Source organism: Lactuca serriola, chromosome 3 (genome assembly GCF_051521515.1).
Source record: "Lactuca serriola cultivar US96UC23 chromosome 3, Lser_US96UC23_V15, whole genome shotgun sequence".
Classification (NCBI taxonomy): domain Eukaryota; kingdom Viridiplantae; phylum Streptophyta; class Magnoliopsida; order Asterales; family Asteraceae; genus Lactuca; species Lactuca serriola.
In genome coordinates this window covers 144152115-144169480 of record NC_136410.1, presented here as the reverse complement: position 1 = coordinate 144169480, position 17366 = coordinate 144152115, and the positions used below count along the sequence as shown (strand labels likewise).

The window sequence follows — 17366 nt, the reverse complement described above, 5'->3', positions numbered from 1 at the left end:
CAGAACATAGCTTTGGTTAACCTTTTTAAATGTGTAAAGCCAACTTCTGTTGTGACACAAATGAAAAGTACAACCAAAATCGAGTATCCATTCACCACTGGAATCAAGTTTATCTGAATAAACTGTGAGAAGTTCTCCAATACAACCAGCCTCCGCTACATCGGCTTCACCCAAAGTGCTACCTTGTTTACCATTTGTTGTTGCTTTCTCTTTATTCTTCAACTTGAAGCATTCATCAATCGTATGTCCCTTCTTGTGACAGTAATTACAAAACTTTCGTTTGCTTTTAGACTTGGATATGGTCCTCTTGGAAGATTGAGGATTTTTACCTCTATCTATTGTAAAAACTTCATCTAAGACAAGAGTGTCACGGCTATAAATGATAGTATCACGAAAATGGCTGTAGGATTCGGGCAACGACGACAACAAGAATAAAGCTAAATCTTCATCTTCATACTAAACATCCATATTAGCTAAGTTACTTATTAGCTCTTTAAATATGGATAAATGTTCAGCTAAAGAACCTCCTTCAATCATTTTAAGATTGAACAACTGCGGCTTTAAATGCAACTTGTTTGGTAGGCTCTTCGTCATCAACAATTGCTCCAACTTTAACCATAAAGCAGCCGCTGAAGTTTCTTGCAAAACATCATTTGACAAATGCAAACGAATTTGGGATTGAGCTTTTAAATCTTTCGTCTCTTTTTCTTCTTCCGTCCTCGAAGCGGGCATCTTCTTTGAACCCATAAGCGCCTTGTGTAAATCCGTCTGAATAAGAACATCTGTCATCTTAATTTGCCACAGGGAAAATATGGTGTTTCGATCCAACAATGGAATATCATACTTCATCGAAGACATGATCAATCATTTGATAAAATGATCCCAATAAACTAATATTAAAACTCAGAAGCTCTGATACCAATTATAGTAACCAAAGAGGGTAAGATGCACTAAAACAAAAAAGTCATAATGCATCAAATAATACAGAAATCTGAATCACGAGAACAACATTAGTTCAAGCAGAATAGGACTAAAATATCAAACCACAATCAATCACATGTAATGAAAACTACCAAGCAAAAGTAAATCAAAAGAGACACAGAGATTTACGTGCAAAACGCGAATCAAGAAAAAACACAACCGAAAAAAGCCGAGAATCAATCCACTAAAATATTGCAATGTTTAGAGAGTTTTGATAAAAAAAAAAAAGATTACAATAAACTACAATGAAAAACCCTAAAAAATGTCATGTGGTTCAAGAATGGAAAAAGAGGCACAAAGTCTTCAAAACTCTCTTTCTAGAAAGAAATATGCCTTCATTGTAGGGATGAGCATCGGAACCGGGTACCCGTTTTTGGAATCGGAACCGCCTCGGAACTGCCAGTTTTGGAACCGGAACTGCCTTAAGTGGTTCCGGTTCCGGTTCCTAAAGTTATGGAACTGCCTTAAGCGGTTCCGGTTCCGGTTCTCGTTTTTTCGGAACCGCTACCCGTTGGGTACCCGCCGGAACCGGTTAATATATATATATATATATATATATATATATATATATATATATATTATCTCATATAAATATGTGTGTTACTTAGACCAGTTTAGAATATATATTGGTCCGGTTTTGTCCGTCTTTGGTCCGAATTAACTTGATTTGAATCGAACTAAATTGCGGTTTTATCGACAAAAGTTAACAAAATTAATGTAACCGGGTTACCCGTTCCCGGAACCGGAACCGCCGGTTCCAGGACTGGTTCCAAACATTTAAGAACTGCCTAGAGCGGTTCCGGTTCCGGTTCTAACTTTCTAGGAACCGTCGGTTCCGGTTCCGGTTCTCGCCAAATGAGGCGGGTACCCGCTCATGCTCATCCCTACTTCATTGGGTTTAAAAGCGAAAAGTGTTTGTCCAATTTGGCTCCTTCAAAAATAGAATATTTGCATTTCAGGAATAAAACTTTTTTAGACTTGAAAACACCCATTTTAGACTGTATCGCCTTTTTATAGCAGAACAATTTTAAAAGAGATATTTCCACAATATAATTTTACAATGTAGTCATTTCTCATTGAAGAACCCAATGGTGCAAGATTTTTAAACCTTAAAAGATCATCGGTGTTATAAAATGTAAATTTGTCCTCAACTTGAAATTTTCAGAAGTATTTCTCTATTTTTATATCATATATGAGATTTGTTTGATCGATGACTGATCATTAAATAATTACAAAGTTTGAGGTTCTATAGTTTAAGTTATAGTTTCATTGTTTCAATAGAAAAACACAAATGTCACAACATTTATTTTACAAAACTACATAAATGTATCCAAATAAATTGTTTTCACTTGTGAATGTATACAAACAAAGCCCAAAGTATTCTACATTGTCTCATAAACTGACGTGGCATCTGCTTATTCGTCAGTTGTATACCTTGTTAATACTGTTCGGTAACAGAATATAGACTATTCATCCACGGATTGTCATCGTTGAAGTCACCCTGAAGTTTCATATTTTTCATTTCTACCCCAGAAGTTTCATTTATCTCCTCTCGCCCCCTCTTTTTCTTTCCATCTCTCAGCAACACCCCAAACAAACGAAAACAATCACCGTCTTTGTCGTCATCATCACCGTCGGTCTCCTGGACCACCGTCTCCGTCTCACCAACCACCACATCGCCGCTCATGATGCGACTGACCTGCTCCGGCGCCACCTTCACAGACTGAGTCAGAAACGCGACGAGATCGTCACATTGCTTCTTCGCCTGAGCAAGCTCCGACGTCAGAAACTGTTTCTCTTTCTTCAGTTTCTCGTTCTCGTCGGACAAATTCTCGAGTTTCTCCACCGTCGGGAGAACCACCGAGCCGGGATTTTTTGAATTCGGCGAGGAGGTGGAGCTAGAGCGGAGATCATCGCCGGAGCTAGAAGGCGGCGACGCCAAACCACCGTCTCCGTCGGACTTTCCTTTTGTTGGCGTCACGGTTTTCCGGCGGTGGATCTCGATGAGTAGGTCCTTCCGACCTCGTTTGAAGTATTCGTTGGCGAACTCCCATTTGTCGGGAAGAGTTTTGTGGAACCCCTGTAGAAATTCAACTTTACACTTTAGCACCTTTTACTTTGTGCGCATGCCACTAACCGACCATGTTTAGTGCGCGTGAAAATCGTGTCAAACGTTTAGCATATAACAAATTTGTATTTAATTCAATTATATGATAATTTATTATTTACTTTATATATTGTTCAAAAACTTTTTCTAGTATCTATATTTATTCAACGTTCTAGTAATATATATCAATTTCACGATTAAGAGTAATTTATTTTTGTTAAAATTAAAATATCAGAAGTAATAAAAACGAACTAATTAATAGTAAATATATATTTTATCATTAAAATGTCAAAAACGTGTAGAATTTGTCAATCGCATTAGCAATGAATTGTTTCTTTTTCTTTTAATCATAAAATAATACATATGTACAAATACTAAAATAGTTGAACGAGTTTATAAAAAAACTAAGATTAATTTTTTTTTGTATTAAAAAATAAAAGATAAATAAGATTAAATTTTTTTTATGAACTAGCTGATAAATGAAAAGTTAATAAATAGCTGATAAAAAATAGTGTTTATAAAACAAGTTCATGATCTAGTTGATAAAAAAAAGTGATTTTTTAGTATATTTTTATAATTCATAAAAGATATATTTGTGAGGATTTGAAATAATAATAATAAAAATACTCAATCAATTTGATGAAACGTTGATCTTGACAGTTTTTTAAAAAAGTAGTTTATAAGTTAATTTTTTATTGACAAAACATGACAAATTCAAAAAATTCAAAAAATAAATTATATGTTGTCTTGTGAAACATAATCTATATTACCATTTTATCCTTACATTTAAAAAAAATCACAATAAAATAAGACATAAATAAAAGGCTATGGTCTTTATACGTGAAGTCGAACTTTTTTGCTTAATATAGAAAGTCATTTAGTCTAGATTAGTTGTGAAAAAATAATCATATATAATATTTATATGAAATGATTAAAATAATAAGTTGATTAAGTAGAAAAAATAACTCTAATCTTGCACCTTAAAAAAATACTATAACTAAATAATGTTTTAAATTAGAAAAAAAAAAAAAGTTAAAACTATAGAATAATTGTAAACCCAAAAGGAGTAAAGTTTGGTGAGAGTGTGAAATGGAATCATTGATTGAAAAATTCCTTTTGATGATATTGCTATTCTACACATGGGAGGTACCAACACCTAACTCACAACAAATACTTTTACTTTATGCAAAAACAAAAAGTCATTAATTATACTTTTTTATTTAATGATTTATATTTTCTAAAATGAAATGTCATGGTGACGAATATATATCATCATTCATCATTGTAATCCTAAGTTAAAAGTTATATTTATGAATATGATAATGTCTTTTACTCTTTTATTTTAAATTATTTTATATTTTAGCATTTGAGAATTGAGACTATGGTCAAATATATTTAAAGTCTCACGATGTGTGCTCTCATTGTAGTCCAAGTTGGGAAAAGTTTGAAGCTAACAAAAGTAGATATTATTTCAAATTTTCAATATCAACTAAGTTACGTGATTGAGAAATAATAATAAAATAAAGATCAAGATGTAAAATAATGATCATATATTTATAAAATAAATAAATATTGTATTAAGTTTGGTAATCTTTCATTCTCTTTTGTCATAATATTGCAGTGTTTCGTCATAATATTGCAGGGTATCTAGAAACACTCTTAATGTTTGTTTTTTCTTCTTTCCTAAGATTTTTCTTCAAGTCGAATTGAATATTAATGTTGCATGATAAACCAATTCAATAGTAACGACATTTATGGATACAAAATTTAAAATTCATCGTTTATAATCATTTCCGGTATTCAAAAATGACATTTCAATGATGTTTTAAGCTATATAATTTGGATAAAAGATACTTATAGACGAATTAATTAGCACAAATTGTGCATTTTGGACATAAGAACGAAGGAAACAAAAGTTTTAGATGGAAAATGTTGATTGCCTCAACTCTCAACCATAAATGATTATCTATGTTAGATCATTTGAACAAAAATAAACGAATAAGCATATATCAGATTACGAGTATTATGATTGTTGATGCATGAGAAGAAAAAATTATGAAGATTGAGATGATTCAAATGTAAGGAATGAAGGAGCAATTACTTACATAAGTATTAAGCTGACGAACAAAGCTGGAGAAATTGTTGTGTTTGAAGGAATTAGGAAGCAAATCCCTAGCAAAATCAGCAGTTTTCCAAACCACAAATCCATTACCGCTTTCGTTCCACGAAATCATCTCATCCGTAATCGGATCATCCACCAACTGATACGTCTTCATCAGAAACGGCGCCGGAGCAGATCTGTGCACCATTTTCAGTTACAATTTCTAAATCTCACCTACCTCCGATCGAACTTAACCTACTTGATTGAAACCTTATCTACTTAGAATCGAAAAGGAAAGTTAAAAAAATCTGAGTCGATCAATCGAGAAGATAAATCAGTAACTAAAAAGCAGAAGAGCAGTGAGGAATTTCCAACTCCAACAGTAAAATCCAGAAAGGAACGATCGAGAACGAGCCAGATCGGAAATCGGAAGATTGATGGTGTTGACGACGCCGGTTGATGACGATTTCTTAAAATTTTCCATGAGTATAATAACAAACTTGATGAATTTGAATACAATTTAGGGAAGAGACATTCATAACTTCCTACACGATTCTAGTTTCTGAAACCACCGATCAACAATGAACATTGAAAGGAATTAAGGAAGAAGAAGAAGAATAAGAAGAAGAAGAAGTGTGGATACTGTATGTGTAATTTTCAAGCTGATTCGTGAAGGAATACTACAAAATGCATTTATAATGGCGGAGGTGGGGTTGGTGGTCGGGTGTGAAATGAAAGAATACACGACCACCAAAAAAGAAGAAAAATGTTTTATTGGCCACCTTTTTTTCAACCCTTGACAAGTTAAAATTGCATGACCTTAAATATTATTTACTTTTTTTTTTTATTCCATTTCAAAGTAAATAAATAAAATAATATGATTTGAAGTATTCTTCGTTGTTTTTTCTGTTTAAGAGTCAAACAAACTGTTGATGGGTAATTTGAATTCTTTCCTCGTGAGTTACTAGATTGTTTCATTTTCTATTCGTTCTTACTTCTTAGGATATGGGAATTTTCTTTGTTATTCATTAGTTGTGGTTTTAGTTTTCTTTTTGGATTCTAGTTGTTAGCTTATAAATTTCTTGACTTAGTTGCTCTTTGTTTACATATGGTTCGTATCTTTTTGGTTGATTGTTACAACAAGTGGTATTATAGTCATTTCCATGCAAAGGTTTAGTCGACTTCTTCTACACCTAAAAAGGTTATGACTTATGTCGATTTTCTTCTATATATGCAAAAGTGTACTTGAGTTTCTATAAACTTGCAATGGTTTTTCAATCGACTTTCTATAAAACATGTTTGGTGATATACGATAATGACATCAATGAAATACGACCTTCTATGGTTGAGCAAAACTGAAACCGAAACCGAAAACTAAAAAAACGACAAAATTCGATAAAATTGAAACCAGACCTAAATCGCAGGTTTTGAGTTTAAATTTTTCAAAACCGAAAATTCGATTTGTGTTCGGTTTGCACATTAAAACCGACCCACTTAAACCGACTGACCCAATGATTTTAGATTCAAACAGAAACTGACCCGAACTTACAGGTTTAGACCAAAACTCATCAACTAGTTTACAATTTGGGGCTAGTCCACATAGTTAACAATGTGTGTAATTAGAAGTTACTAACAAGGAAGTCCTTGGTTCCATTCCAGACATATATTAACCCTGCCGTTCTAAAAAAAACTCATCAACTAGTTTTAAGTTTTAATATTTCTTAGTTTTTTTAAACTAGTTGGCTTTTGATCTTTTTACTTAATTTAAACTAGTTGGGTGATTTTATTGTTTTTGTTTGGTATTAAATTTGGTTAAATTTGTTTTAGTTTTATTTAGAATTTTTGGAAGATGGGTTAAACCCATGAGTTTAAACCCAAAACTCATCAACAACATGGTTTGAACCTGAAAAAACCTCCTAGTAAAATCCAAACATCAATCCAAAAGTATACCTAATTACTACTCCACACCTTTTTCACCATATCTTGTAAAACATGAAACAAATATAAAAAACAATTACCTTATATATTTAAGAACCAGTTCAAAACAATTACGGAAAAAAAATACTCTAATCCAAAAAAAAAAAAAAAACAAACTCTTCTTTCACTCTCACTCTCACATATTCAAGCTATCTATATAGAAGCTAACAAAATAAAGACAAACTAATATGAGTAAATCCTAACATCTATCCGTACAAAAAATGACGAGAGAATTTTAGGGTTTGTGTAATGAAGATGACCACTCTCTCAAATTGTGATAACTAGAATGTGAAACGTTCAGTTTAATCAAATCATCCTAATCAGATATTATATAGGACACAAGTTAAACATCAGCCCCTCTAACTCTGAAATAGTCGCGAACAACCTTCTACCTTAACTGTTCCACTTGAATCATCCAACTATATACACTTTACAGTTCTATCAAATTTATAAACCTGAAATACAAACAGTCCAAGTTGGAACTATTAAATTCGCTTTCCAAGTATATATTAAAAAATGTTAATCATCTTTTCAACAAAAAGAATTCACTTTAAGACCGGACAAAGCCGGGTGCGGGATGAGCCGCAGGAAGCTTCCCGCTCCGATGAACCGCACCGGCAATGCGGGAAGGGTTGCGCTGGGAGGAGGAGTGGGGTGAGGTTGTCGCGTTCTCTCTTCGATGGGGATTGGATATAATTTTTTTTTTGAAAATAATCGTTAAAAAACGGTAAAATGTATTTTTTTTTCTTTTTTCTTAATTTCCAACGGCTAAATGGTTTAAAATTTAATTTTATTTCACCCTCTACAACCTCTATAAATATTCATACTCATTTACCTTTAATCAAACCTAAACCTCTATTTTCTTCAAAAAAAAAAATGAATCCTAACAATCAAACTCTAACCTCCGATAGAAGGAAAAACTCTCATGTTTCGAGTTTAAGCACCCCTACTCGAAACATTTTGGTTATCGATTCATCATCACAAGGAGTTTATCGTCTCCAACTCGATGCTCCCATTTAGTCTCCACTATAATTTCAATACCAAAATGTTAGACAATATTACCCGGTCTAAGTTCCAAATGTTACTCCGCAAATGTTTTCAAACTTTGTTGTTTTTCCCGATCAACATTCACCAAATCAACCTCAAACCCAAACCCAAACCCAACAACAATTCCAACTTGTCGATGAGTTGGATGACTCGGAAGAAGAAGAGATGGTTCCCGAAACTCAACCCACTACGACGTAAAGGAAAACAACAAGCGCGCGAGGGTGTTGCACAACTGGGAAGACAAAAGTCGATACCATGGCTTCCACAAAAAGAGCTAGTTTTATTAAAAGCTAGGGTTAATATTTCTGAGGATTCGAAGATGGGAAATGCACAACCAGGAGATCATTTTTGGTTTCACATTTTAGAACGGTTTCGGGAGGAGCTAGGTAAAGATGGAGACTACCGTACGAAACACCAAATGAATTCGAAGTTTCGAGAAATAGCAAAGGGGATTTCAAAAATAAACGGATTGTACAACAAGCTAAAACCCAACGAAAAAGCGGCCAAGGCGACGAATAAATACTTCAAGAAGCTTTGCAATTTTACCTTCAGGAAGTCAGAAAACCATTCAAGTGGCACGATTGTTGGAAATTATTGGTTAAAAGTCTTAGGTGGAAAAAATACGAGCAATATTTTATTTTTGGAGTACAACAATTAAACCGAACGAAACGGGCTCTAGTGGTTATACAACTTCCTCCGATGCTCGGGTCAGTCAAGATTTAAACCAAGAAAACGAACTCAAGCTAGAAGAAATTATCCGACCGATGGGTATGGACAAAGCAAAGAGGAAGGGAAAAGGGACTTCTTCGGGTGCATCGGATTTCAGCATGGACCTTGACGAAATGTGGAAAATAACAACGTCGTTTGATTGATATAATCTTAATTTCGCTGAAAGTTTGGCATTCAACAAAGAAAAAGAAGAAGCAAGGAAGAAAGAGCACGCGGAGAGATAAGAAATGGAGGATATGAAGTTCTTGATGGAAAACACCGACCATCTCTCGGGACCGGCTCTCGAGTTCGTGATGAAGAAAAGTGAAAAAATTATGAAAAAATATTTTCCATAGGTTGTTGTTAGTTTGTTTGAGTTTTTTTGTTGTGTTTTTTTTAATATTCTATTTTTTTTAATCTTAGGTTTATTGTAAATTTTATTTTAATTAATGAAATGCATTTTCTTTTTAATTAAATTTTGTTTATTATTAATTTAAAAATTATAAATTATAAAAATGAATTAATTTTATTTATAAAAAAAACAAAACAAATAGCGATGGAAGCTTCTCACCCATTCGTTAGGTTTAGGTGAGGAAAAGGGTAATGTGGCCCACAAAAAATAAAAGTTTCTCACTCGCACCCTCCGGTTTAAGATTCAAATTTGTTGATTATTAATCACTTTCATCCCTTGTACCTACGAACTAGAAAATCGATAAGAAGAGATAGTGCAACGAAACAAACCATTTAAACCATGAACACTTTTACAACTTTTACCCACAACATATATAGTTTGTTAAAACATCTCCATATTTATTTAGAGAAAAATATGTAGACATTAGACTATCAATATCCAACCCACATTTATCCTTTTGATCAATAACTTTATTCTTGGCAACCCATGGGATTTTTTTGATCTCCTGCCTCCCCTCCCAAAAGAAAGTGTATTGCATTTGCTCTAACTCATTGATAACACCAATTGGGGCTTTAAACATTGAAAATAGGTATATCCCTATAGTACTCATAACCAATTTAATTAAAGTTGTACAATCACCAAAATATAATGCTTTAAAATGTCGAACTTGATAACATGTTTCAACCATCATATCTATATTTTTCACTATTTTACAACCAAGAGGTAATTCAAGCTACATGAATGACAATTTAACCAACCGACGATCTACAAACTCAACCATTCTCCCCACTTTCTCAATTGGACACCCACAATATACATATTAATTCTATGAAGATCAGTCTTCATACATGCATGATGCCAAATAAAAACACCTAACTAATCTAATGATACCAAATACGTTATTATTCGCTACTCCCCAAAAAGATATCGTCATCCAAAAGAATGGATGAGAAAATTTTAACCCACCTTCATCACTTACTCGAAACCTCTAAAGACACCGTTATTTTGAGCATCCTACATAACTAAATCCAAGTATTCCACAACTAGGATAAAAAGAAAACACAATAAAAGATCGTATTGTCGAAGACCTTTCGAAGTCTTGAATTAGTGTTTTAGCGGTGACCCGTTTACTAAATTTGACGAATGAGATGAATGCAACGTACATCTTATTAATTTGCCTTCCTTTTTCCAAAAATCTCATTGTTTCCCACACAGAATCAAGATAGTTCAAACTCAGGAAATCATAACCACTCTAAAATTAAAATTTAAAGGATATCGTTTTATTCTTTATCTTTTTCGACAAATCTATACTCCTTGGACACTAAGACGATCACCTGTATTTGATTCTCTTGTATAAACCTTGTTTGAATCATGGACATCATTGAAGAAATAACATGTTTCAAGAGATTTGCTAAACTTTTTGCAACTATTTTATATTTTTTTAACGGTTAACACACACACCTGATAAATCTTACTTTTAAACTACTCATTTGTCCACAATGAAACTTGAATCGTCCACCCCTTTGGGAAGTGACACTTTGTAACACTTTGATACCATTAGGCCAAAAGTCATTTGATTACCACGATTTTATATCAACACCCACACACACCTATATACTATTAAGAATTTACCCTTACCATCATCATTATTAAAATTGCACCATCATTTTGCTAGTACAAGACAAAATCCTACGCCAATACCTCCGATCCCTATTATTGAATTCAAGCGTCATATTGTCGTGGTAGTCTCCATTCAATAAAAGGTCATTTTTAATTCTTATTACACATTTTATATTTTTGTAATTTGTAATTAATAAATTTAATATGATTGGTAAACAAAATTATAATTATAGGTTAAATCATCAGGGGGAGATCATCAATTCCTTTTTCAAAGTCGTTCATGACCCTCAATTGCATCCACTTGATGATAATTTTAGGGAAGTTGACAAAATACATCTTCAGAACATGAAAGATTTATATTGAAGTGTCAACTTATGTTGAACATCAAAAAATGATATAAAAAAGTTAAGAACGGTAAATTATAATGATATATAAAAGTTAAGAACGGTAAAAAAAAAAAATTTAATTCTTGATCCCGAAGAATGACCTATGATCTTAAGTCATCTAAGTCACCAGCGTAATAAAATTAGACAGTTAGATATATTAAACTTAGACCATATCAAAAATTAAAATATATTTCACTACTCCTAGTAGTTGTTCAAAGGGTTTTATTAGTTTTCCAAGCTTAATTTATGTCCTCTTATCTTGAAATTTTTTTCTCTTTGCCACTAACCCAATCAAGAATTGGGATAAAAATCCATAACATGGAGCTAGTCACTCGCATTGTGAATCAACGCAATGAGGTACGGATTACATCCTTTAAGAATCCAAGCCGAATTTTTATTATTTCAAACTCCTTTCACAATTCCTATAAAATCACTCCCTCCTATATCCGAATACATCTTTTAGAAAAGTAGAAGTAAGATGGTTTTTCAATATTCATCGTCGTCTATTAAAATCCCTAATATGCAATTATATAATTTATCTAAGAAACCAATAGAAAAGTAATTACATTTTTTTAAGGTATAAGAACTAAAAAGTACGATGGTTTTTTTTTTTTTGATATATTATTATTTGGCTATTGACGAAGTAATTAAAATATACTTTTATAAAAAGAATGTTCAAGCTTTCCAAGTTTCCCGCATACTTCATATATTGACTCGTGAAAGTTGTCTAATCGTATGGTTCGTCCTTCTAGATTAATTTCTTCTTTGAAAAGTCGTTTTTCTAAATAAAAAACTTATATATATATATATATATATATATATATATATATATATATATATATATATATATATATATATATATATATATATATATATATATATATATACTTAGATGATTATTCATAAATACTAATCTTATCATCATAAATAGTTTACTCATTATGATTATATTATTGTTAACGTGACTTCTTTCCAAATTAGCTAAAAAAATAATTAACGATGCTCATATATGTCTATTTTTAAAGTGAAGGAAACGTAATTTAAGAACAATAATTACGTAGTCAAACATACTTCTTTCTATGAAGATGAATTCAAAAATCTTATACGTCCAAATCGGCTGTCCTTGGGACATACAAGTGATTTTCTGATATAACATTGTTGAAAAAGAAACTGCCTCAGCAAACTCGAAATGAAAATTATTGTACTTATTTTGATTTAGTATCCACTATTTACGTCTAGAATAATTTTAGGAAGTTTCTATTTAAATGCAATTTTTTTTTCTTATTTAGCAACATGACATTTCAATATTACGTATTCTCTTCTCACAAATCATTCAAGATGGTCTATAACTTATGAAATGGGTTCTGACTAATAACATTTTGAATATTTGATATTCCTTTGGGGAATCGGTCTCCTACGATGATTAATAAAACATGGAATCAAGATGAATAGACTTGATAGATTCTTTACTTGATTTATTTCCAAATGTTTCCTTTTAAATTGTTTAACTCGTAAATGACTTTAGATGGTTTTGAATTTTGATGAGGTGGTGAGGAATCCATGGGCAGATCCCGTGGAAGTGGAAGGAGGCTCGGAAAATAAGATTGAGAATAAACAAAAGCTCAAAAATAGTGTAAAAATTAAGAGACGAAATGGGACTTCCATTCAAAGTTGGGTGATATCTATAAGTCTATCCATTTAAATGATAACACGTGCCATATTAGTATCTTAAAATATTATTAGATCTCATTAAATGAGCATTAAATGTTACACATGTCACCATTTCATTTGGTATGAAGATATGTAGAAACAAAAAGTAGAAGGATATTTAATTTCTCCGAAAAAATTATTGATCTCGAAATACTTGGTGTTACTTATCGGCTCAACTATCTAAAGCAATTGGAAGAACTTGATTTGGTGCAAAAGGATAAGATTAAGTGGGAGATTGAAGGTCTGAAGGAGACACAAACTTTAATATTATCATGGGATTCTTAATATGACATGTCATCAAATGGCTCTATGAGGTGTAATGTGGATGGGGAACGAGTGTGAGATCCTAATCAAGTTAAACATGCATTTTTTAATAATTTTTTAAAAAGAAATTAAGGGGTGTTTTGGATTACTTTTAAGTGTTCAAAAGTCTTTTTTGTAAAAGTTATTTTTTTTTTAATTTTTGAAGGAGCAAAAGCCAAAAATTAGTTTTAAAAAGCTTTTTTTTTTTTTTTTTTTTTTTACTTTTGAATCTAATTTACCCTTTAAATGGCTAAAAGTCACAAAAAGATATGATTTCCAAACTTTTGAAAACTCACAATTTTGTTCTTGGCAAAAAGTTATTTTCAAAAGGACTTTTTTATTGCCAAACATCTTTTTGAATTTTTTAACTTTTTGAAAAAACCAAAAGCCAAAAAGTCAATTAAAAAGCAATCTCAAACACCTTCTAAATATCCTTCTATATTTTATTCCTACTATCCTTCTACCCACATTAAATGGTGACAAATGGACTAAAATATTATCAATTTCATTCAATATGACACATGTCAACATTTGATATGATAGAAAGATAAATAGAAATAAAATATAAGAGGATATTTAATTTCTCTTTTTTAAAAGGAGAAATTCAACCGTTTCAAGGGAATTCAAATTCTTAATAGAAGAATGTGTTTGACAATGTTTTTTTAAAATGATTTATTGACTTATTAGTTTTTCAAAAAGTCAATAAATTCAGTGAAAAAAATGACTTTATTCAACCAATAATTCCTGGCTTTTCCAAAAAGTCAATAAGGAGTTTGAGAAGCAGTCCTAAACACGCCCGAAATCAGTTCAAGACGTAATCCGACTTCGAATCAATGTAGATTTATGGTTTCTTGCTTTCCTTCTTGAAAAGGTATTAGGAGGTTCTAAAATACGATATCATTGTTTGTTTATATTAGCCATAGGAGATTACATGTTAATGTTGAAGATACAATTGCAACTTATTTCTATAGAAGTCTCACGATCGTGAAGGATGAGATTAGTATCTCGCATTTGATTTATGCAAATGATGTCTTGGGTGAGTTATCTCAGGATAATATTATAAATATTGTACGTTACAATGCTTTTTATATGGCTTCTAAGTTTAGAATTAATTTCAAAAAATCGTATTTGTATAGAGTATGAGTTAACTCGATAAAAGTTGGTCAATTGGATTTTATTCCCGAGTGTAGAACGACTTCCTTTCCTTTTTCGTATTTGGGTATTTTAGTTGGACCACTAGCTTTTATAAAATTTAGTCATAAAAAAAGCTTTTACGTTAACTTATATTTTTAATAAAGTTACATCTCTTAATTACAAAAATAAAAGAGCGATAAAAGTGTTCAAATAGCCCATTTTAACTTAAACTGATTTTGGTCTTTTAACGAGACCCTGTTTATTCATGTATATCGTGTGCACCTTACATCTAACATCCACTTACCCACACGACATTATATGACAATTGTGTATTTGTGTTATTAATTCTTATATCTTAGTTTAAATTTAGCACCAAAATAATTTCGATTCATGAATTATTACCTATTAAAGTCTTGAATCAAAAAGGGACAAAACTAACACTTTGTCTATTTCTTTTATAAATTTTAGATTAGCAAAACCATGATCAAGGTTTTTGAAAACTTGTAGCATAGACTCATAGGTGTTGTTTGTTTTTTGAAAAAAAAAACATCTTCAAACATCTTATTACTGCGTCACGCAACACATGCACAACACTTTTCATTTCGCAGCTGTGCACGTACTCTGTTTGGCGCAGCACGTGTACGACCTCTTCCAACCTCTTCTTCTTCTTTTTTTATTGCTGAAATTTTGATTATATTTTGTTAAAATTTTAGTTCATATTTTTTTCGTTTTTTTTTGTTTATTCTTGTTGAATTTATTTTTTTCGTTCTTTTATATTCAATAATGATAATTTTTTGATGAAATATTATTATTTTTACTAAAATATCTTTATTTTTTTGTTGAAATATCATTATTTTTTACTGAATTATCATTAAATTTTACGAAATGTTATACATTATTAAATTTTACGTATTAAAAAGCTATTTTCGGTTTATAAAATTAATTTATTTAAAAATTTTAATATCTGCAGCAATATGCAGATGTTAAAAAAACAACCACGCTTCTTGTTACAGTCTGCAGCCGTTTGGTCCACCTCTTCTACTGCAGAGGGTTGCAGAGGTGGTCCGCAACTTCATGAATTCTTGCTTCAGAAAATCAATAAGCACCATAGTAAAGATAACACATACATTGCATAATGCCTACATTTTAAAGTAACATATAACAAGATAAAAGTAGTAAAGATAACACATACATTGCATAATGCCTACATTTTAAAGTAACATATAACAAGATAAAAGTAAAGGAATAAAACATAGAAATCAACATAACTTAAAGACTTTTACATTAAAGTTGAGTTATGAAAACACATAACATGTGAACATGAGAAATTACATACGATTAAAAGTGAAAAAAAAGAGACATGGAATAGCATACAAAAGGTCAATTTACAAACATTCAAAGTAAAAATGTTTTCCCTTCTCATAGGCAATCAACAATGTGTTGGTATGTACAGGGTGTAATTAGAGATCAAGACTTGCTTATAATCTTAGCCATAGATGGCTTACCTTGCCCTTAAAGTAAGCAGATTGTTCTTCATGGTTTAAGCTTCATGATGATGATGATAATGGTGATGATGATTGACGCAAAGAACAAGCTACAACTTGTGCCCATTGTCTCAATCTTGTCTTCATTGTCTCTGGATTATCAACTTCATGAATAAATAACGATCAAGAATTAGAATTTTGAACTCAATTAACAAAAAAAAGGCAAAACCCCCAAAATAATCGCCAGCTAAAGAAGTTAACGGTTGAATATCATGTTATCATGTCAAAATTGGGGAAGAATTGGTTGAAATAGCTTTGGATTTATGACTGGGATTGAAATTATAGCAAATCAAGGAGAAAGAAATGTGGTTGAACAGTTTGAAATCGAAATTCAAGCAAAATCAGTCTAGAAATCGAGCAAACGACATCCAATTGAAATTAAGTTAGAGAAGAGGAATACCTTGGCCGAATATGGCGTGAGGATTATCAAACGGAAGAGATAAATCAGATTCGGAGACGGTAGGTGAAAATGAAGAGACGGAAGAAGAAGAAGACGACGATGACGACATGGACGATGACTTCGAGATCGTATCGTGATATTGCTTGTTGACGGCGTAATACAAACCTAAAGCTGGTAAAGTACTTGAAAGTCGATCATTCAATTCATCAAATCCGAACCCTAACTCGATACAAGCTTTGAGCTCATCGATATCCTCATCGGTGACGCTTTTGTTCCTGAGACGACGGCGGAGGTGGTGGTTGTCCTTCCGCTTGAGCCATTCTTCATCTCGGAGTATGTCCGGCGACCACGAGTTGTGTTTGTACAGAGGGGAAGCTGCCGGTGGCGGTGGACGTGTTTGGGTAGCGGCGGAGTGAGGCGGCGGCATGGATCGGTCTCCCTGACCCGTGAGGGCGGGGACCCGTCGGCTTTTTTTGTCCGGTTCTGGAATCGCAATTTGTTGGTTTGACAAGAAGACCGAGTTATAACATGAGAGGAAGTTGTGGGGTCCACGCAACCACGTCATTATTTTATTTTTTAATCCCATATTGAAAAGTATTTTTTATAATATAAAATAAAAATATTATATGAAAATGCATTATTTTAAGTGATATATTACCACCATGGCAAGTTCAAAAAATATAGTATAATTTATTATCGGCTAATAACCAAGAAAATTCATTATATTTATTTTGTATCTATTAATCAAACAACTCATACACTAAATAGATAACAATTTGAAATATCTAATAATTTCCATCCATACGAAAAAGTTATATCAACTTTGAATGCACAAAAAACACGATGTATTATAGATATTTTTTTTTTTTTATTAAAAACACAACTGAATTCTAAATGTTTTAATTATTGGAGAGGTTTTATAGACACTGAATTTAT

General features: G+C 32.0%; 2 protein-coding genes across 2 annotated transcripts; both read right to left on the bottom strand.

Annotated features, from left to right (window-relative positions):
- Positions 1 to 2261: 2261 nt before the first annotated feature.
- On the bottom strand, positions 2262 to 5846 carry LOC145093224 (heat shock factor protein HSF24-like). The gene is made up of 2 exons (XM_079031297.1): positions 5194 to 5846; positions 2262 to 3061 (listed from the first exon to the last, which is right to left on the bottom strand). The coding sequence occupies exons 1-2, from the start codon at positions 5395 to 5397 to the stop codon at positions 2420 to 2422; spliced, it is 846 nt and encodes a 281-aa protein (XP_078887423.1). The 5' UTR covers positions 5398 to 5846; the 3' UTR covers positions 2262 to 2419.
- A 9878-nt stretch (positions 5847 to 15724) lies between these two features.
- LOC145093223 (uncharacterized) lies at positions 15725 to 17016 on the bottom strand. Its single transcript, XM_079031296.1, has 2 exons — positions 16431 to 17016; positions 15725 to 16134 (listed from the first exon to the last, which is right to left on the bottom strand). Exons 1-2 carry the CDS (start codon positions 17014 to 17016, stop codon positions 16034 to 16036), a joined length of 687 nt encoding a protein of 228 aa, XP_078887422.1. The 3' UTR covers positions 15725 to 16033.
- Positions 17017 to 17366: the final 350 nt, after the last annotated feature.